We start from the raw sequence: 21,618 nt of genomic DNA, 5'->3' as shown, positions 1-21,618 counted from the left end.
TCGATTACGAGTATAAGCAATGTAATTTGCTGCTTCTGCCCAGTACTTAGCAGGAAGCCCAGAATGCGCCAGGACTGTGCGAACTCCATTGAGAATAGTAAGATGAAGTCGTTCTGCACGACCATTTTGTGTATGCGCATCTGGAGGTACTTGGATGTGTTGAATACCATGTGTTGCGCAAAAGTTCCTCATTGCCATAGAACTAAATTCTCCACCATTATCAGAGCGAAGTGTTTTAACTTTAGTGTCAAGTTGTCTTTCTACTTTTGCGATATGGTGTTGTAATTGCGCAAAAGCGTCAGATTTGTGTTTGAGAAAGTAAAGATGTACTTTTCGGGTGAAGTCATCATAACAAGAGAGGAAGTAAACTGCGCCACTTAGAGATGGAGTTCGTGCTGGTCCCCACAGATCGAGATGTATGACTTGTAGTGGTTCAGTAGCGCGAATTTCGCTTGGAATTGACGGTAATCTCCTCCCTTTTCCAACAACACAACTTCTGCACTGAAAATCTTTTGCATGAGAGTTTGTAAATTCACATCCTAACCGTCCTGACTTTGACAAATTCACTAAAGCGCCAACATTGAGATGTCCAAGTCGCTCGTGCCAGTCTAGGAGTAGGTCAGTTGTGTTTGCAATATTTGCAATAGGAGTACTTGCTTGTAGAAGATAAAGACGATCATGTTTTTGCGCAGAGAGAAGAACTTGGTGATTCTTGCAGAAAGTCGCAATTCCCTTTCTAAATCGCCATTCTGAATCTCCCCCATCTTCCGATGCGCCTACAGAGAGTAAATTTCGGTCCAAACCAGGAACTAAAAGCGTGTTTGGAAACTCCACCTCGTTTATGACTAGTGTACCTGCTTGTGTACATGGTAGAATAGCAGAATTTCCGAATTTTACGCGAGTTGGAAGGATTGAATGAATTGATGAAAGCGAATTTTTGTCATTACACATGTGGTGTGAAGCGCCAGAGTCCACTACGAATATACACTTCGAATTTTCGGCTGCTAAAGCGATGGGGTCATCTGCAGTAGCGACAGCAGTGAGAAAAGCGCTCGCATCGGAAAGATAAGCGCTATCGGCTGTCGCTTTTGAGGTATCTTGTGATTCTTTGAATGATTTTGATTCTGTTGAAGCGACATTGCGCTTTTCGAAGTTTTGCTCTTGTTTCTAAAACAGTTTTCGGTGGAATGACCGGTTTTCTGATGAATAGAGCAGTATTTCGAATGATCTGCTGGGGAAATCGATCAAATGGTTTCTTTGGGTTGTGAAAAGTTGATTTAGAGCGAAATTTCGATTTTGCAAACATTCCAGTTGCACTTTCTCCCTCAGTTTTTCTCCTACTCCATTCCGCTTGAACTCCAGCCTGTACTTCACTTGAAGATAGCGATTCCCTGAGCCAAAGCGTCTGTTTAAGCGTTGTAAACGATTCTGGAAGCGCCAATGTCATAGCATAGGCTAACATCTTGTCTGAAAGATTTTCTCCAGCCGAATTCAACTGTGCATGTGCACTGCGCTGTGCTGCAAGCGCAGGCATTGGATCCTCCCCTTCTAAAATCGTTTTTCGAGCCATTTCTTGAAATAAGGCAGCCTGCCTGGCTCCAACAGCTGCAGAGTACTGTTTCTTAATCTCCTCCCAAAGCGATTCCGAATTTGGTGATTTCCAGTCCTTAACGCCGGTAGGAAGTGCTGAGGAAATTGTTTCTGAAAGGGATTGGAAAATTATTGAGTATGCTTTCGCAAATTTGAGACGTTCCTTGATGTTTTCCTTATTTTTCAAGTCTTTAGATGGCGGTTCGGTGTTGATATACAGTAGTAATCCCTTGCCCATAAGTGTGGTAGCGATATGAGCTTCCCACTGCGCATAATTCTCGCTTCCTCGCAATTTTACAATTTTTACTTTTACTTCGGTGTCAGATGAGTCGGACATTTTTTGAGATCGAATATCTCGATAACGAATGGAGGGACAGAGTTGATTTTAGATGTGGTGGTAGACACAATGTGTTCCTACAGGTGTAGTAAAAGTCAGCCCAGTCGGTCCGAAGTGGACCAAGTAAAACGAGAAAGACGATTTTTGTGATTGTAAATTTGGATTGTGGTGTCAAATTTACCAAATCGAGATAACTTTGAAACGACTGAAGCTACGATGCTGAGATCGAGGGTGGTGATAGAGGCAATGGTAGCGGATAAGTGGACGGAATGGGAGGCCGAAAGTGGGATTATTGATTGAGATAATGGTGTCACGAACCATGTCGTGACATCCCTGACAACTACCATCACCGACCCTCCTTTCACTATCGCCGAACCACTATCCACCACCACCCGGAACCACTGAGACCGACTACGACGAAGTTACGAGAACCTAGGGGTTATTAGTCACAACAACCCCGCCTAACGGAGAACTACGGCGAAGTTAGGGGAAGGAAACCGAGGGAGAGTGCAGTAGGGGAAGTTAGGCGAAGTTAGTCGGAGTAGGATATCGGGGATATGGCGAGGTACGGCGAAGTTGAACGAAGAGGACTGAGCGCGAGGCTGTACAGGGGTTGAGGGACGTTCTATGAGAAGAGAGGGGAAGTATAGATAGTTTACAGATCGCTGAACTTCTTCAGCGATCCTTGATTGTTGTCAGTAGTGAAAGTCAGATAGAGATAGCTATATACAATCGAGATACATCGCCATCAGTAGAACAAAAGCCCAGTTAGAGTAACTACGCCGAAGTACGCCGTAGTTACACCCCTTTCGACGTCTGTGCCCTCCTGGTTGGGTGAGACATCGAATTAGGACCACCAAGTTAGCCGAGGTTCGTCGACCGTCGGTCTATTGGAAAGAAGTTATTCGACGGCCGTGACAAATGGAAAAGCGATATTTTTCCAAATGTAAATCAGCTGAAGTTCAAACAACAAGGAATAGACTCTCAGAGTGACTCAGCTGATTGCGAGGCGCGCTTGGTATGTCCTAGGACTCAGAGGCGCGCCACTGGGGTGTCCAGATTCGTCTACACCGCTGTATCTAACTAAAGCGATACACGATGCACCTCCCACAATAAAGCAGGTCCGGTTTTAGGAACAAGAAGAGAGTAATGAATGAAAGAAAAAGCGAAAGTGTGGAAGTGATTTCAACTTTTCACCTGCGCTTCTGCAGGACTTGCCTTCACTCCCAGCCGAGAGCGTTGATACCAGAGGCTTGCTGTAAAGCGTGGGTTTGAGGAATAAGAAAGCGAAAATTTAAAAGTGATGAGGGAATAAATGAAGATAGCAAGTTGTCAATTTCATACAATCTCGGTTTTCTCTTCAACCAGTGATCCAAACTTTGATTTGTCTTTTGATATGAATAGTCGGTAGTTGCGGACAGGATCAGGCGAAGAGATTTAAAAAATTCGATAAGAATTGATGGAATGGGGTTAAAAGCGAGATTTTGGGGTGGTATTGAAGTAATTGGAATTTTCGATTTTGAATTTTTGGTCTGCTGGTTCAACCGTTCCACCGAAATCAAATCTGGTTGTAGATCTAGAGAGCGCACAGTAAACTGATTCAGGAGATGTTGAGAGCGATGAAATTGGTGTAGAATTGAGGTGAAGAGGATAAAAGGTTGCTTTGTGAGTGTAGAAGATGTCTTATTATTGCTCACAAAAATTCCGACTTTGTAGTTGATCTCCTGTCCCAACCGCTCTTGCAAACTTCAATCTCTTTCCCGTTCTGATAATCTCCCACTGTCCCCTTTCTTATGATCCAAAGAGCGATGTATTTTGTTCAGAATTGACTGAGTTGTGTTGAAAAAGCGATTTTGCTGGTAAAGGAGGGATATTACAGTCGAAAATTTTCACTTTCGATCTATCTTGCTATTCGTGAATGTTGTCGGTCTACTCTTTTCGGTAATGGTGGAAACAGTGACGCTCTGTTCAGATCCGAAGAGATATCGAGAATCGGAGCAGTATTGGAGGAGATAGAGTGAGAGTGAGAAAAGCGATTTGAAGCGAAAAGCGAAATTTTGAGTTGAGTTGATGAGATAGTTCTACTGATTCTAATGCTGGAGGGACCGCAGGGGGTGTCGGGAGCAATTAGATAGCGTCTTAAAGAAGTGATAAAACGTCTTAAAGAAGTGATTCAGGCTCATAACCTGTCAGATGTAGAAAGTAGAATGCATAAAGAGAAACTACAATATTGACAGAGGTGAGAAATGAGACGAGGGGATACACGGAAATAGCCAAAGCGCTCCAATGTGGCAGTTACCGATTGCTCTAATTCCGACAGTTATCAACAGTATCATTGCTGAAATGTTTCCATTGTCCAACTCTTGTCTTTCTTTGCCGACCAACCTTGCGCAATAGGCGGAAATTATGGGAAATAAGGCAGTAATAATCTCCAGTCACATGATGTTGTTGCCACGTTGGTTTTGACCACACCATGTGGAAGCTCCAGACGGTGTTCCGCTTACACATCTGACACAGATATCATGAGCAGTTGCCCCTTTGTAGTAAACAGGTCGATGGGTAAATTCCAAAGCACTATCTGAAAGTGACAATGCACATTTTAGAGTCTTCATATTTTCCGCAAGTACATTTGCATGTCTCCTGTCTTACCGGGTCAATTCGGAGAAACTCCTTGCGGCAGAGTGCGCTGTTCTGGCCTCCACAAAACCGTCAAAGTAACGATTTCTATAGAAGTAAGGGGTTGACCGGTCCAAACTTCTTGCAGCAGCGCTGTTTTGGCCTTCATCATGTCGAAAATGGGGCAATCAGAACCGCCGCATCGGTTCGCTGGCGCTACTTCCGCATATCTCGTCGTCTCAAAATTGACATCTGTCAATATTGTACTCTTTATGCATTCTACATTCTACATCTGACAGGTTATGAGCCTGAAATATCTCTTCAACACAACATATAACTGCTCCCGACACTCCTTGTGGTCCCTCCAGCAAAAAAAAAAGTATTCCGCTTTCGCTTCCAATCACGTTTCTCGCTGCAACTTCATCAATACTGCTCCAATTTTCAATATTCATTGAGGTAGGGCAAACCACAAGCTGTTCATGTGACAAGAACACTATTTTGAGTCACTTTTCGAGCGATCTGACCTCAAAGACTGCAAACCAGCGAAAACTCCCCTTCCTTCTGGATTTCCACCACTTCCTGCGACCGAAGAACACAAAGCGGCCAGACACTACCCGTATGCACAGGCAGTGGAGGCTAATACTGTATGCTTCTACAATTATGCGACCGGACTTTTCCAGCATGTCTTTGCGCTAGATCCCTCAGCAAATGGAATGAGTCACACTGGAAAGGGGTAAAAGACCTACTTTGTTACATTCATGGTACCTCTGACCTCTGTCTTACCTTCAACAAGGAGAACAGCAACAGAATTGCTTCAGGGTAGGCGGATGCAGACTGGGGAGGTGATTTGGAGTCCTCACTTTGGTGGTTTAATGCCATTGAGAACTTGCTAATCTGCGCTTTGTAAATTTTGAGACTCACTTTTCTGAGCCCAGCCGGGATGGAGCTGCAGTTGGTACCAATGATTGAGGCCACAGCAGCGCATCCTGCTGCGACAAGTTTGGACCTGTCAATGAATCACTTCCAGAGAAATCCTCACTTCCGTGGTTTTAGGTCATCGAGCAGTTGCGGTCGCACAATTAGTAAATTTCAAAAGTCACTTTTGTGCTTTCTCCTCGACCTTAACCAGAACCAAGCTGCAATTGATACCAACGATAGAAGCCATGACAGTGCAACCTGATGCGAAGAGTTTGGCCCAGTCGATGAATCACTTCTAGAGAAATCCTCACATTGGTGGTTCGATGCCATTGAGCAGTTGCTAATTTGCGCTTTGTAACTTTGGACACTCACTTTTCCGACTGCAGCCCGGACCGAGCTACAGATGATACCAATGATAGAGGCCATGACAGCGCAACCTGCTGCAAAGAGTTTGGCCCAGTCGATGAATTACTTCCAGAGAAATCCTCACTTCCGTGGTTTTATGTCATCGAGCACTTGCGGTCGCACAATTAGTAAATTTCAAAAGTCACTTTTGTGCTTTCTCCTCTACTTTAACCAGAACCAAGCTGCAATTGATACCAATGATAGAGGCCATGACAGCGCAACCTGCTGCGAAGACTTTGGCCCAGTCAATGAATTAGCTCTAGAGAAAGCTCACTTCAGTGGTGCTATGTCATCAAGCGGTCACTAATTTGCGCTTTGTAACTTTTGAGTCTCGCTTTTCCGACTGCAGCCCGGATCGAGCTGCAGTTGATACCAATGATGGAGGCCATAACAGCGCACTCGGCTGCGTGTAAAGCGATTGGGCTGAAATCGACCTCTGTGATAGAGGCCACAACAGCGCACGTTGTTGCAAAGAGTTGAAACTCAAAATCACCAAAGTGACGATTTCTCATGAAGTACTGAGCCTATTGTGGCAAACTCTTCGCAGCAGAATACCCTGTTGTGGCCTTTATCATGAGTATCAATTGCAGCTTGATTCGGGCTGGGGTCAGGGAGAGAGTACAACAGCGATTCTCAAAAGTTACAATGCGCGCATTAGCAACTGTTTGTGAAACTCAAAATCACCAAAGTGATGATTTCTCAGGAAGTACTCAGCATATTGTCGCAAACTCTTCGCAGCAGAATACCCTGTTGTGGCCTCCATCACCAGTATCAATTGCAGCTTGATTCAGGCTGGGGTCAGGGAGAGAGTACAACAGCGATTCTCAAAAGTTACAATGCGCGCATTAGCGACTGTTTGTGAAACTCAAAATCACCAAAGTGATGATTTCTCAGGAAGTACTCAGCATATTGTCGCAAACTCTTCGCAGCAGAATACCCTGTTGTGGCCTCCATCACCAGTATAAATTGCAGCTTGATTCGGGCTGGGGTCAGGGAGAGAGTACAACAGCGATTCTCAAAAGTTACAATGCGCGCATTAGCAACTGTTTGTGAAACTCAAAATCACCAAAGTGATGATTTCTCAGGAAGTACTCAGCATATTGTCGCAAACTCTTCGCAGCAGAATACCCTGTTGTGGCCTCCATCACCAGTATCAATTGCAGCTTGATTCAGGCTGGGGTCAGGGAGAGAGTACAACAGTGATTCTCAAAAGTTACAATGCGCGCATTAGCAACTGTTTGTCAAACTCAAAATCACCAAAGTGATGATTTCTCAGGAAGTACTCAGCATATTGTCGCAAACTCTTCGCAGCAGAATACCCTGTTGTGGCCTCCATCACCAGTATCAATTGCAGCTTGATTCGGGCTGGGGTCAGGGAGAGAGTACAACAGTGATTCTCAAAAGTTACAATGCGCGCATTAGCAACTGTTTGTGAAACTCAAAATCACCAAAGTGATGATTTCTCAGGAAGTACTCAGCATATTGTCGCAAACTCTTCGCAGCAGAATACCCTGTTGTGGCCTCCATCACCAGTATCAATTGCAGCTTGATTCGAGCTGGGGTCAGGGAGAGAGTACAACAGCGATTCTCAAAAGTTACAATGCGCGCATTAGCAACTGTTTGTGAAACTCAAAATCACCAAAGTGATGATTTCTCAGGAAGTACTCAGCATATTGTCGCAAACTCTTCGCAGCAGAATACCCTGTTGTGGCCTTTATCATGAGTATCAATTGCAGCTTGATTGGGGCCGGGGTCAGGGAGAGTATAACAGCGATTCTCAAAAGTTACAATGTGCAAATTAGCAACTGTTTGTGAAAATGAAAATTACCAAAATGACGATTTGCCGGAAGCGACTAAGCCTATTGTGGCGGAGTCCACGGGTTCACGGAGTTACCTCAAGAGGCGAGAGACGCGTCCTGTCAATTTGACAGATTGGCAACACTAGTCTTACCGTTGAGATAACACATGGAGACGAACCACGTGGCAAGCGGCGACGCCCGCAGGGTCGAGGTGCACCGATAAAAGGGAAGAGAAGAGAGAGACGATAGAGGTGTGAGAAGTATGTGGGATAGAGAAAAGAGGTCGAGATTCCACGGGTCCACAGGGTCACCTCGAGAGGTAAGAGACGGGGCTGTCAATTTGACAGGTTTTCACACTAGTGATGTCTATAGGCGCTTTGGGCTGAGGACTTGTCAGATATGAAAGCGGAATGCCTTCTGGAGCTTCCACATGGTGTGGTCAAGACAAATGTAACAACATCATGTGACTGCAGTTCATTTCGCCTTATTTCCCATATTTTCTGGATATTGCCCAATGTTCGTTGCCAATGAGAAACAAGAGTTGGATAATGGCAACTGTCCAGATATGATATTGTTGACTAGGGTGCCAACCTGTCAAATTGACAGGCCCGTCTCCTGCCTCTCAAGCTGGATCCGCAAAGTTGTGAAGCCGTGAACCCGTAGCCTCTCCCTTCTCTCTCTCTCTCTTGCTTGAAGGTAGTGAAGTTGTTGTATGCTTTCCTTCCCTTCTCTGTCTGTCCGTGAATTAGTGGACCGCGGACCCGTGACCTCTCCCTTGTCTCTCTCTAGCTTGTAGATAGCAAGTCTAGTGGAGTTGTGACAGCCTGCTCTCCTTCTCCTTCTCCCTCTCCTTCTCCCTCTCCTTCTCCTACTCTTCTCCCCTTCTCTCTTTCACTCTTTCTCTCTTTCTCATCACGGTTCATCATCATGCTTTATCCTTCCGCTTTATCCTCTCGCTTTATCCTCTCGCTTTATCCTCTCGCTTTATCCTCTCGCTTTTCTCGCGGCGAGGGCCGTCACGGTTTATCATCACGGTTCATCATCATGCTTTATCCTTCCGCTTTCTCCTCTCGCTTTCTCCTCTCGCTTTATCCTCTCGCTTTATCCTCTCGCTTTATCCTCTCGCTTTATCCTCTCGCTTTATCCTCTCGCTTTATCCTCTCGCTTTATCCTCTCGCTTTTCTCGCGCCTGCAGCCCTCGCCGCTCGCCACGTGGTTTATCCCCCCAAGTTGTCTCGACATCATCTGTTATTTATTGTTGATAATGCCACGCTTGTCGCGAACGTTGCAACTGTTAACTGCCAGATTCGCTATCGCTATTTCCGTATATTCCCGCGTCTTATTTCTACATCTGACGCTTTCTACATCTGCCAGGTTATGAGCCTCAAATATCGCTCTTAAGACCACACTAATTGCCCCCAACAACCCCTGTGGTCCCTTCATCATAAGCAGCTATCAGTGGAACAATCGGTAGAATCATCAACTCCTCGACTGTTGCTTTTCGCTTCAAAATTGTGTTGTTCGCCCCGACTCCATCAGTACTGCACCGACTGCCGAAATCTCTATGGATCTCAGTACAGAATGTCACTGCCGCCTCCAGAAATCACGAGATAGAGCAAAAGTGAAAACAGTTGATTTCAATACCACTCTCTGAACCAGCAAAATCGCTTTTTCACTCAGATCACGCAATTCCGGACACAATAGATTGCCGCTTGGATTATCAGCAAGGTGACAGTAGGAGCTACCTCGACTCAAAGGAGATCCAAGTCTAGATGACTCGTTGGGACAAGAGATCAACCACAAATTTGGCATTCTTGTGTGCAACAATAATAAAGACATTTTCTTCACTCACAGATCAAATGAGCGACCTCATCACCTCAAGTCTCCACCATTCTCATTCGTCTCAGCGTTTGCGGAATTGCCGCACTGCGCGCTCTGTAGCTCTACATCCAGATCCAACTTTTGTAGAACAATCGAACAAGCAGACCAACCTTCCAAAATTCAATTTCTAAAAATCACCATTTAAAACCCAAATTCGACTTTTTTTTTTAGTTGTTGCTCATTCACCACCAATTCCATCGCTCTTTGGCTTTCCTCTCAAAGACCAACAGTCGACAAACCTCAGCTAACTTTGTACTTCGGGGGTTGGTTTCTCACCCAAACAGGAGAGCTGTTAAGACCTGTCCCCAGCAAAAGGTTGTTGGGGTGCGGAGACAGGGTGGACAGCAGAAGTTTACAGCAAGCTTGGTCTACGACTGGCGGGAGTAGACCGTAGTGCTGGTACAAAGGTCGACAGAAGATGTATAGAGTAGCAAGGAGGTATTAAATATATATCAAGTATATGAGTGTCTAGTGGTTGGAACTATATACAAAGGATAGGGGGGGACGTTGGAGTGAAGACCCAAAGTCAGACTTGATAATAGATGGAGTGCCACCCGTAGGATGGTCTTGCACTGTCTATGGTCAAAGATGACTTTGGGGAGAGCGGAGAGGTAATGAGGAAAAGTGAGGTGTTTTGAGATAGTTTTCGTCATTAAAGTAGATACCCATTCCGCCGCCTTTATATACCTTTCAGAATTACACGTTTTCACACTGATTCCCACAATCCACAATGTGGCGTGTGGAGTCACATGACCTGCACAATCCACAATGTGGCGTGTGGGATCACATGACTTGCACAATCCACAATGTGGTGTGTGGAGTCGCATGACTTCAATGAGGTGTTATGACCTGGTCATAACAAGAGCACAGACTTTGTTCTGATGGCAACTTCAACAAAGTTCGTCATGATTGCTAGGTTCTGGGGCTTTACTGAAGGCAATGTGTCTCAATGTAGGTGTAGCTATTTCTATCTATCTTTTGCTACTGCCAACAATCAAGGATCGCTGGAGAACTTCAGCAATCTTCTCAGCTATAGTATCCACCCCTCCTAGATGTTCATCCAACCTGTCCGCGCTTCGACGCACTTCGGCCAACTTCCTTGAACCACCAAACACCTGTCCTTCTAACCTCGCCTAACTTTGCCGTACTCCTGATTCCTCCATCATTAACCGACCTCACTTTGCCTAACTTCGCCGTACTTTTGCTCCCTCCATCCCTGCTCCCTCCATCCTTGACCAACCTAACTTCACCTAACTTCACCGCACTTCTGATCCCACCACCCCTGGTCCACCTGACTCCGTCTAACTTTGCCGCAGTTGGTTTCAGATGTCCTAGGATATGTGTGAACCAAAGAGGTTGAGACATGATTTGGGTTTGATGGTCAGAGGAGGGTTGTTGTTGGTGGGATTTAGGGGTATCACAACGTAGTCTGTGACACCGACCAGCTTCACAAGCCACGAGTTATACTTGGTCCGTCATAACATAATCTTGTAAATGGTTTATAGTCCACCTGTCTCTTGTGTCTTTGATGACACTTTCAGAGACAATCTCATCTGTTTTACCAACCAATGTTGTGGAAGTCGTCAAATCTGAAATCGCTTTGGGAGGAGATTAAGAAACATGTCACAAAGGATATGACAAGTGCCATCTGGAGGTGACACTGTGCTGGTGAAAGGTGAAGTGCTATGGGTTGGGTATTTAACCAGCGATTGGTGGCAGGGTTAACCGCCGGTTAAAAGGCCTTTTTGTTGCAGTGGTTTGGATCGCTGTTCCGTTGGGCACTGCTAAATTGTACCCATGCGGCTTAGTTGGTCTTCTGACAAAACAGTACACTGCAAAGCCGCTCTGGTTCAAGAAGTGGCTGGTGTCACGGCCGTCGAATAACTTCTCTCCGATAGACCGACGGTCGACGAACCTCGGCTAACTTGGTGGTCCTAATTCGATGTCTCACCCAACCAGGAGGGCGCAGACGTCGAAAGGAGTGTAACTACGGCGTACTTCGGCGTAGTTACTCTAAATGGGATTTTGTTCTACTGATGGCGATGTATCTCGATTGTATATAGCTATCTCTATCCGTCTTTCACTACTGACAACAATCAAGGATCGCTGAAGAAGTTCAGCGATCTGTAAACTATCTATACTTCCCCTCTCTTCTCATAGAACGTCCCTCAACACCTGTACAGCCTCGCGCTCAGTCCCCTTCGTTCAACCTCGCCGTACCTCGCCATATCCCCGGTATCCTACTCCGACTAACTTCGCCTAACTTCCCCTACTGCACTCTCCCTCGGTTTCCTTCCCCTAACTTTGCCGTAGTTCTCCGTTGGTCGGGGTTGTTGTGACTAATAATCCCTAGGTTCTCGTAACTTTGTCGTAGTTGGTCTCAGTGCTTCGGGATGGTGGTGGATAGTGGTTCGGTGATAGTGAAAGGAGGGTCGGTGATGGTGGTTGTCAGGGATGTCACGACATGGTTCGTGACAGCTGGGAAAAACAATTTTCGAAGGGGAGGATCCCATACCTGTGCTTGCAACACAGCGTTATCGTCTTTTCATCAGTAAGTTCACTCTCTTTTCCGCACACACGGACTCTAATCGTCTCAAGTATCATTTTGGTACCCTTCCCACTCTTTTATGACTCTTCTTGACCGACTTCTGGCTCTTCGCTTCTTCCCCTGCGCCCTCCATGTCTACTTCCCAACAAATCGCTATGACTTTTCACAGAGCAATCGTGGTATCCTCTCGTCCTCTCGACGCTCTTCTTCTGGTCTCTGCGAGTCTGTGAGTACTCTTTTCATCATCAGAAGTGGAGTCCTGACTGCGGTAGGTCCCTTCGTCATCATTTACCTCGCCACCCCACTCCCGGTGAAAAACTGTTTTTGTCTCTAGAAACACATCTTCGGCCTTTCTAAACTTCTCGACGCTCTTCTACCGTTCTCTGCGAATCTGTGAGTACCTGTTTTGTCATCAGAAGTGGAACTCTGACTTCGATAGGTCCCCTCGTCATCATCCTCGATCTCGTCACCGACATCCCGGTCAACAACTTTCTTTACTCCTCAACAACACCTCCCCCCCGGCTCTCACATGTCGACATGTATGCTGCTGGTCTAGGGCTAAGCGTGAGTACCATTCTTATTGCATGCAGTGCTCATGCTGACGAGTTGGATGTCATCACCGATCCTGGTACCGCCATCACCGATCCTGGATTGTTTTCCACAATCCCGTTCTACATAACTCAGTCCTCGACGCTCTCGCTCTCCTGATCTCGTACCAGAGACTCGGCAACATCGTCCTGGAGACTATGGCGATGACGATCTCGATGAAATGCTCGTCAATCTTGGTATTACTCCTCGCAAAGAACCAGGATTTGATCCTGTGGCTGTGTTACGACCGAGAGCTAGGCAGTGACCGAGCTTGTCGCACTTTTTCGACGCTGTTTGACTGCTCTCTGCGAGTCTGTGAGTGCTCAATTTACGATGAAAAGTGAAATTCTGACGTTTACAGGATCCATTATCATCCTCCCCACCGAACATTCTGCAGCAAGAATCTTCGTAACTCTTTAACAACACTTCTTCAGTCTTTCTTAACTTCTCGAAGCTGCTGTCCTGGCCTCTGCGAGTCTGTGAGTACTTCTTTATTTGGGAAAGGTGAGATCTGACTTCGATAGGTCCTCCCGTCATCATCGTTATCTTCTCCACCGAACATCCTGCAGTCAGAATTTTGGTAACTCCTTAGCAACACATCTTCAGTCTTTCTAGACTTCTCGACGCTGCTGTACTGCTTTTTGCGAGTCCGTGAGTATCTGTTACATCGTGAAGGTGAAGATCTGACTCTGACAGGATCCATCATCATCATCTTTCCCACCGGCATCCCCACCAATTTATCTTTTTTCTCTTCAACAACACATATTCAGTCTCTCTAGACTTCTTGACGCCGTTCTACTGCTGTTTGCGAGTCTGTGAGTCCTCGTTTTATCATTACAAGTGAAAACCTGACATACACAGGACCCATCATCACAACATACACCATCGACATCCCGACCAAATTATGTTTTTTCTCTTCAACACCATCCTCCGGGTTCTAATCTGTCGACTGGTTCTAACTTGTCGACATGTATTCCGCTGGTCTCGTGCTACGCGTGAGTACCATTTCTACTGCATGAAGTGCTCATTCTGACAAGTTAGATGTCATCACCAATCTTGGATCGTTTTTCACGGTCCCCTTCTTTAAAACTCGGTCCTCGACGATCTTCATCTCCTGTTCGTGTACCAGAGACTCAGCAACATCGTCTGAATGATGACGACGACCTCGAAAACCTGCTTGAAAACCTCGGTCCTGTCCCTCGCGAAGAACCTTCGATCTTGCACCTCAACCGACTCTGGCAGCTGCTCGACTTCATACCCAACAGGTCGCTATCACACATACCGTCTGCATCGTCACAAAATGCAGTGTGGAGCAGAAGGGAAAGCTTGAGCTTCCATGTGCTCATGGGGGTATGGTCGCTTACATCGAACCTATTTTTCATCGTGACAAAGCAGTATGATAAAAGCCACTTTTTGCAAAATCGATAATGATGACGAGAGCAAGCTGTTTTCAGTATCAATGGGCCTCCCTTCTGCTCAGCAGATACAAGAAGTACGTGAAGGAGATGGTACCATTGCTCTTTCTCCTCTCCATCGTCATTGGCGTTTTCTCAACCCCCACACCTGGCCAGACACGATCGAACCGGCCGCCGCGAAGGTTATCAACAGGGTTCGAGATCCCCACCTTGGAAGAAATCGGTTGGTATTAGCCAGGAAGAACGCTCACACCCCCTCCACCACTCAGATCGATCTTATCACCATCGAAGACGACGATTTGACCGTTGATAATCCCTACCTTTTACCTCCTCCTCCTCCTCCTACTCTGCCCTCTTCTCCAAAAAGAGGTGTAAAATCGAACCCTACACAGCTCGCAAATGACGTATCTCACACTGGCCGTCTCCACACCCCGTCAGAAAAGTATTCAGATACCAAGAAGAAGGCAAATCGTCCCTGTACCCTGTGTGGTTTAAGAAAGTCATGGTCCTAAGAAGTGTAAAAGGGCTACTGAACATCGCGAGAGGGATCCCGAGGCCTATCATTGCGAGGTAAAGGCGTATGATGCTGGAGAAACAACTCGGAGAGAGGGGTTGGTGTTAGGAGCTGATGCTGCAGTTCAGCAAGAGATCTCAGAGCTCAGGAAGACGGTTCTCGACTTGGCCAGGAGTATTATAGAGAGAGAGGACAGAGAGACGGCCAGGATTGGCCGGCCAGGAGCAGGAGAATCGGCCTGTAATGGTGAGGTCAGAGGATAGGATAGCGAGGACGGTTCAAATGGTGAGTTTCTCATATGTTAATGGCATGTCGAATTCCCTCCTTTTCCCCCTCTCTGTCCAACCGTCATTCCTGGCTATACTGCTCTGTCTCTGACTATATGACTATATTGCTCTGTCTATATTGGCCTCACGATCTGGGGACTGTTTTACTTTGAAAAGTTTCCTGCAAGCTGATGGGTTCAGGTGACACCAGGCAACGGCGACCAACCGAATCATTTCGATATGTATGTCTAGGGGGAGATTGGGGCTTTTGAATGGGAGAGTATGGTCAGCCAGGGTTCAAGTGGGCCAGTTGTTGTGCAAGACGGACGAGGAAATAGGGATGATGCATAACGACAGTAGAGCAGCCTGCTTGAGAGAACATTCTAGCACAAGCAACAAAGCCGACTTGTCGTGCTCACTTGACATTTCTTATCTTGATCTCGTAGCTCACCCACGACCATATCATCATCCTCATGGAACACGATAGACTTTGGTTGCCACCTGGCTACATGTCCAACTTGACACCACCCCCACCGCCCACACCCTCACCCTCACCCACATCCACATCCACACCCACCTTGGCCTTTTCCGAGCCATATCAACCCTTACCTCTTTACCCCGTCCGACTACTCCCGCCACCTCTCCAGCCTCGACACGTTTATCGTTTACCTTTCTTTCAAACCGTTACCGAGGTCAGGTCGGGTGAGAGACAAGGAAGACAGTTGTACGAGTTGTTGGTCGCTTTTTCAAATTATAGGTATCCGCAACCTCACTTGATATCGCATCCACACAACGATACCACGTCCGCAAACACGAACACGACCACGACCACGACCACGACCACGACCACGACCACGACCACGACCACAGCCGCAACCTCAACCACGACTACAACCACAGGAAAGATGAAAATGTTCAGACCGGATCTACTAGATCACGTCAAGGAATCGTTTCAGGATGAATACGTCGGTCATGTTCCTCCCTTGATCTACAAGTGAGTTTCGTTTCCTTTTTCACTCTCTCACCTGTCTTGTGATTCAGTTGGACGAGACGAGACGAGGGTCGCTTGATCTCTTTCCCTATCTTCTTTGCTTTCATTTGACAGGATATCGTCATCGTCATTATACATATCTCCTACTCATCCCTACCTGTCTTTGACCGGTCAAGGTTTCGACCGAGATCATCATCTATACATAATCTATACCCCCACCATTATGCGTACTCTATGTACACTGCTTCCAGATATGACGAATGGTCAACAGAGATGAGCGAGAAAGTCACGTCGAGAGAGGTTTTACGTCTAGGTCGTTCGAGGCCTCGTCTTTATCTGATCAGAGAAGAAAGTTGTCGTTTCCGTTTTCATTCTCGTTTTCGTTTGCTGCTGAAAGAGGAGACAAGATACTTGGAAGAACAGAAAAACAGAGAAAGAAAGAAAGAAGGAAAGAAAGCCGAGGGAAGATTGATTTGGCTGATAAACAAGATCTCGAACTGGTTGTAGATGTTGTCAGCAAAACCATCGACAATGTTATTGGACAAATCTGTCCTTACCTGAATTTGAACCTCAACCCGAACCTCCTCCCGAACCTCGACCATCTTCAGAATCAACGTTCTCCGATTCTTCGACTTTTGGACCACCACACTCTTCTACTAGTAGATTGGTTTCGGACGACCGACGATCCTCACAATCTTTCAACAACACGTCACCATCATCTTTACATCTTTCCGATACCTCTACCTCGATTACAACATTACCAGTTTCAACACCATCTTCCGATCCTTTGATTCATACCTTGCCTCTTGAAACATCATCATATCACATGAATCAAACTCCTACACCCATATCTAACCAAACTGACGACACCAAACAAACGATACGATACCCATTAGAGAAATGTCTCCGTTGTTCTCTATACGACATTGACTGCAAGTTTTTTTACAGGTTGTCTGACCGAACTAGAGTCAAGTGGATACCTGCCAAAGCTTACGTCGTCGCTTTCCCAACGGATCAAGATGTGCAGTCGGTGGAGAAGCTTTTGCAAGTGGGGGTTGACCTGACGTTGGAATTGGTACCGGAACCCGAGGGGGGTGGGGAAGAAGATGGAGGACGTTTGGTTAGGGAAGAAGGGGAAGAACAAGAAGTAGGGCGTTCGTTAGCGGCAAGGGGAGGAGGAGGAGGACGTTCGGTCAGGCAACGAGGGGGTTTAAAGATACAGTAGAAAATCAAGTAGGGGCGTTTTTGTTAGTGGCAAGGGGAGGAGGACGTTTTGGTTGAGGGGTGCGGAAGGAAAAAGACAAAACAATCACTTCGTACAAGTAATATCGTGTGGAAAAAGATGGACGGGGACCGGTCCCGGAAAATTGGATGTGGGAAAGTGCAAGGTTGTCAGAAAGTGTCCAATCACAACCAAAAATTACGATCCGGTCGCCGTTTCAAATTGCTCACTTGGCCGCAGAGCGGGCCAAGTTGTCTAGTATCCATACACCATAACTTTATCGTCAAAGAAGGTGACATTCAACAAAACCATAGGGGTCAAATCAGTGACTTTGGAGGGGAGACTGTCTTGTGGTCAAGAGAAGAGAGGGGATCATTGGTCGCTCCGATATCATGGTTGGCTTTTGAAATAACACGGATAATTGACTGGAGAATATGCAAATGACGAGGCAGTGGGAGGTGCGTGCGAGAGAAAGGATGACCTATTTTATAATGAAACAATGTGTCCCATCCATATATTTTATCGTACCAATTCTTATAAACCAATCTAATATGTGATACGAGAGGTAAATCTCAATTACTTGTGATCGATAAATAATCTATCTATGTAATTGAAGACGATGACTAGTCTACTGCTGGTGAACGATAACTTATCTACCATGTGCTCGAACGACGATAGACGATAACGAAAAGAAAAGAGAAGAAAAGAGAAAAGCTTTTAGGAACTCGTTTAGTTTGCCAATCCATCCATTTTCACGTTTTTCCTCTCCCTACCTCCCCCGATGCGTGTTGCGCGCTATACATGTACGTATAGTATTCCAACTTAATCATCCTCATCCTCCTCCTCCTCCTCATCATCATCATCATTATCATCATCGAAAACCCTGATCTTGACCAAACGTCCTCCACCGCGTTTATGCCCAGACCTGACCCTGACATGATCACCACCCAACATTCCTTTCTGACGATCTTTCAAACGAGTCAGACCTTCTTTTTTCAAAGCTTGATCGATTACCCTTCTGAACTCGTGATATTCGCTCAGCGAAATACCGAACATGTTATCGAACCCTTCTTGTTTCATAACTTTGAAGACTTCCCACGGTTTCATGAGTAGATGACCCAATGCGGTGTTTCCCCATGATCCACGTGTGGACACTGTGTTTCGGGTTGCTAGGGAATGTCAGTGATTCGATCTACATCTTGTTTCCTCCTAGTAACAGACAAATCTTCGTCAACGCCAGATAGAGCAAGGGGGGAGACGACGGGTGTCGGATAGATCGTCGATCACACGTGATAACGGATGAGGGCAAGGGAAGGGGATAACCGAAAGCATTGTACATTTCGCAAAAACTCACCATGGTATTTATCCTCAGTCTCCACCCAAAGCTTTTCCAACCTATTCCATAATTCCCTAGTCACGGCATTCACATCTTGTGGCCCGACACAACGACATACGAAGTTTGCAGCTTGATCATTGAAGGTGTTGAACTGTAACAGAGTCAGCGAGGTTCAGCACCCGAGATAAAACTTGGACACTTGAGGAAACTGAACCTTTGATTTCACCACCTCCAACGGGTAGGTACCTACTACACAGGATACGGAACGCATGATTTTTCTAAGAAAAGAAAAAGAAACAAATAGCCGAGTCGGCCAACGACATGATTTAAGAATGAAAGATTTTGTTCTTCTTGACACTCGAGGAGATAGAAAGGGAATCAACGGAATATGAACCCGTATCCGAACATGAAACACCGAAACACGGAAAACAAAAATGCATCCGAATCCGAGACAAAATGGGGAAAACACGAAAATGATCGAGTGAAAGATATCAGTCCAGAATCATCAGGTAAAGAACAAACAAAAGATGTTTCCTGTTATATGCCCATGTAAGGGGGGGAGGGAGGCTGACATCGAACCGAGGAAAGAAAAAGAAGGACACAACTCAACAAGGAGCATGGTCAAAAGATCAAACGACTTACCATCTTACGATAAGCTTTTGTCCTTTCTTTACAGGCCGCAATGACGTTTACTTTTTTGGCATTTGGTGATGACTTGTTCTTATTCTTCTCCTTCTCTAGACCATTCTTCAAATTAATGATATGATTCTCTTTCTCTCTCTCTTTCCAATTCACACGTTTGACCGAGGATGATGAGGTTGAACGATTGATATTGATCGATTTGTGTTTGTTCAAATTGGAACTGAATGGATTCTCTCTCGCTTTCTCTTTCTCCTGCTTTTTACCGGTGTGAAAGATGACAGGAGAGGATGAGGTTGAACGGTTGATCGATCCGTCCTTGTCCAAATTGGAACTGAATGGATCCTCTCTCGCTTTCTCTTCCTCCTGCTTCTTTCCGGTGTAAAATCTGACAGAGGAAGATGAACGATAGGCCGATTCATCATCCTGGACGATGGCGTCCAAACCGGGGGAACGATATGAGGTTGGCGAGTTATGAGATGGCGATGGGGATGATGGAAATACTGAGGGAGGTTTTTCAGACTACTGACGTTAGTGATTTGAACATTGGCAACAGTTCAGATGATCATTCAAGTCGAGATAAGTGGCGGAAAGAGGGACGCAAGGTAGGTAGGTAGGTAGGTAGGTAGGTAGGTAGGTAGGTAGGTAGGTAGGTAGGTAGGTAGGTAGGTAGGTAGGTAGGTAGGTAGGCAGGTAGATAGGAACCGACGAAGAAGGAAGGAGGCAAAGGCCAGTGAACAAACCAAGTATGGAAAGGAAAAAGGCAAAAAGAGAGCCAACAGGAAGGACAGAAAAGGAAGAAAGAAACAAGGATATCTCAACTCACAACATCCATGATGGTATCGTCATCCTCACCTTGGTCATCGTCATCGTTCACATGCTTGAATTGAGAGATCAGTTGTCGACTTTGACCATCACCCAGAGGAACGGTCGAAAGCCATTGGTTCATGCTTCTTTCGAGCGAGTCGTACTGTCATGGTCAGTGAGAGATCGGGACGGACGGTTTGGACTGGTCAGAGTCAATTGGGAGGATATTCACGTAGGTTGGATGTTTGTTGCTCCCCTCAAAGGCCAAAGGCCAAAGGACGGTAGAGTGGAAAAGGGTGCAACGAGATCCGTAGCTGTGCGACTCACCTCATCCTTGCATATCTCCAACCTGGCCTTTCTCAAGACCAACTTGATATCCTCCCTGGTGTTGTGCAATATCTCATCTAATCGACGATGGACGCGAGTAGGGGCGGATGGGCGAGTGCGAGTTGGCGAGTGCGAGTACTGATGGTGAGCGAGAGGAGAGGAATGATGAAAACAAAGTAGAGTAGAGTGATAGAGCTAAGACTGACATGAATTCCATCTTGTTTCATTTCTGATCCTCCTCGGGTAGCAGTAGCATTTACCTCTTGTTCTTCTTCTTCCGTCCAAGGTTGATACTCTGACATTTCGTCTTCGTCGTAATCGTCGTCATTGTCGTCGAACGTCAATGAAAGACGGTTGGGGGCGTGATGGATGGTGTCTTCGTGTTGCATGGGGGTGAGGGTGTGTGTGGGAGGGGTGAGTGATGAGTCGAGTGTGGTTTGTGAGTACTCTAGTGTGAATGCGGGTGTTTGCTTCCAAGGCCCACTAATCCGACCCCCAAAGGGACCCGGAAAAGTATCCTTCCTTGATGGGCATGGGCGACATAACAACAAGGCTCGCAAGACGACATAGACACTTTGTCAACATGACACTTGAAAATCATAACATGTCGCTGGAACGAGTGACGTCTCAAGACCATGTCGACGACCTGACCGATCTATCAGACCTCGGAGCAGACAAAGGTGAGTTGAAACACCTGGACTGGGTGATATTGACTTGCAGTCGCTCGTCACTTGGTCAAACGTTGGCAACGTGCCGTACTTTACACTTGGTGTAAACCTTGCTTGTTGGTAGCTTTACGTCCTGGGGATGAACGTTGGACGGAAGGGATGTGTGAGTCAGTTTGGGCATTGTTTTCGACCACGACTGAACACCCAGATGGTCCTAAAGTACTAGAGCGATACATGTCCACGTCCACGTCGGATCGAGAGCCCCCTCATATCTACGCTCTCGCAAACATGGTATCTCACGCTATCCTCTCCGGTTGTTCCGACCAGACCGTCTTGTTTTCCGGTCAGAGGTCAGTCCCACATTGATTGTTTGCTTGTTGGCGGTCAGATGCACCTACATGTACATACCTCATCATCTCCCCCATATTGACCTGGGATCCGAACATTGCCTCCCCTCGACGGCTAGGCTAGTCTGAGTCCGATTCTCCTAACGTCCCCCGTCCCCCCGCTGAGACTCATGAACCCCCCCCCCCCCCCCCCTCGAGACAAGTCCTTCCCACATATGTGAGGATGGATATGTTGGTGTAAAACCATTTTCTTCCGGCCTGGCCCTCATATGATTGAACTGGTTCAGATTTGTGGGAATGGTAAATGTCCAAAGGGTTACCGGTCCTGCTCAAATTGTAATGACGACAACACGAACAAATGGGATGATCAAAATACTATGACTCATGCCGTTGTCCATATGAAG

General features: G+C 46.3%; 5 protein-coding genes across 5 annotated transcripts in view; 2 read left to right on the top strand and 3 right to left on the bottom strand.

Moving 5' to 3' along the window:
• Positions 1–4,580: 4,580 nt before the first annotated feature.
• On the bottom strand, positions 4,581–6,378 carry TREMEDRAFT_65255 (uncharacterized protein; the record flags this gene model as incomplete). Its single annotated transcript, XM_007007376.1, has 6 exons — positions 4,581–4,773; positions 5,068–5,153; positions 5,465–5,549; positions 5,834–5,950; positions 6,013–6,100; positions 6,171–6,378. 6 exons carry the CDS (start codon positions 6,376–6,378, stop codon positions 4,581–4,583), a joined length of 777 nt encoding a protein of 258 aa, XP_007007438.1.
• A 4,139-nt stretch (positions 6,379–10,517) lies between these two features.
• On the bottom strand, positions 10,518–10,911 carry TREMEDRAFT_65254 (uncharacterized protein; the record flags this gene model as incomplete). The annotated part of the gene is made up of 2 exons (XM_007007375.1): positions 10,518–10,594; positions 10,632–10,911. 2 exons carry the CDS (start codon positions 10,909–10,911, stop codon positions 10,518–10,520), a joined length of 357 nt encoding a protein of 118 aa, XP_007007437.1.
• A 970-nt stretch (positions 10,912–11,881) lies between these two features.
• On the top strand, positions 11,882–12,872 carry TREMEDRAFT_57704 (uncharacterized protein). The gene is made up of 5 exons (XM_007007242.1): positions 11,882–12,097; positions 12,145–12,320; positions 12,367–12,487; positions 12,534–12,658; positions 12,704–12,872. The coding sequence occupies exons 2-3, from the start codon at positions 12,226–12,228 to the stop codon at positions 12,449–12,451; spliced, it is 180 nt and encodes a 59-aa protein (XP_007007304.1). The 5' UTR covers positions 11,882–12,097; positions 12,145–12,225; the 3' UTR covers positions 12,452–12,487; positions 12,534–12,658; positions 12,704–12,872.
• A 5,040-nt stretch (positions 12,873–17,912) lies between these two features.
• Positions 17,913–20,588, bottom strand: TREMEDRAFT_65252 (uncharacterized protein; the record flags this gene model as incomplete). The annotated part of the gene is made up of 6 exons (XM_007007374.1): positions 17,913–18,259; positions 18,445–18,577; positions 19,069–19,587; positions 19,892–20,035; positions 20,200–20,337; positions 20,406–20,588. The coding sequence occupies 6 exons, from the start codon at positions 20,586–20,588 to the stop codon at positions 17,913–17,915; spliced, it is 1,464 nt and encodes a 487-aa protein (XP_007007436.1).
• A 438-nt stretch (positions 20,589–21,026) lies between these two features.
• The window catches only part of TREMEDRAFT_65251 (uncharacterized protein), a gene marked incomplete at both ends in the record, with an annotated part of 7,238 nt that continues 6,646 nt past the window's right edge, over positions 21,027–21,618 (top strand). Inside the window, 2 exons of the mRNA XM_007007373.1 lie at positions 21,027–21,030; positions 21,076–21,217. Coding sequence (XP_007007435.1) covers positions 21,027–21,030; positions 21,076–21,217 — 146 coding nt within the window. The remainder of the gene's footprint in view (positions 21,031–21,075; positions 21,218–21,618) is intronic.

Source organism: Tremella mesenterica (assembly GCF_000271645.1).
Source record: "Tremella mesenterica DSM 1558 unplaced genomic scaffold TREMEscaffold_13, whole genome shotgun sequence".
Taxonomy (NCBI): domain Eukaryota; kingdom Fungi; phylum Basidiomycota; class Tremellomycetes; order Tremellales; family Tremellaceae; genus Tremella; species Tremella mesenterica.
Note: the sequence above shows the minus strand (reverse complement) of the source record. Positions and strands in the feature narration are given on the sequence as shown.

Excerpts from the sequence above, each read along its gene's own strand:
- TREMEDRAFT_57704 (XM_007007242.1), top strand. The coding sequence starts at position 12,226 with ATGTCTACTTCCCAACAAATCGCTATGACTTTTCACAGAGCAATCGTG. Across the intron at positions 12,321-12,366 it reads CTTCTGGTCTCTGCGAGTCT|GTCCCTTCGTCATCATTTAC; the intron begins GTGAGTACTCTT and ends TGACTGCGGTAG.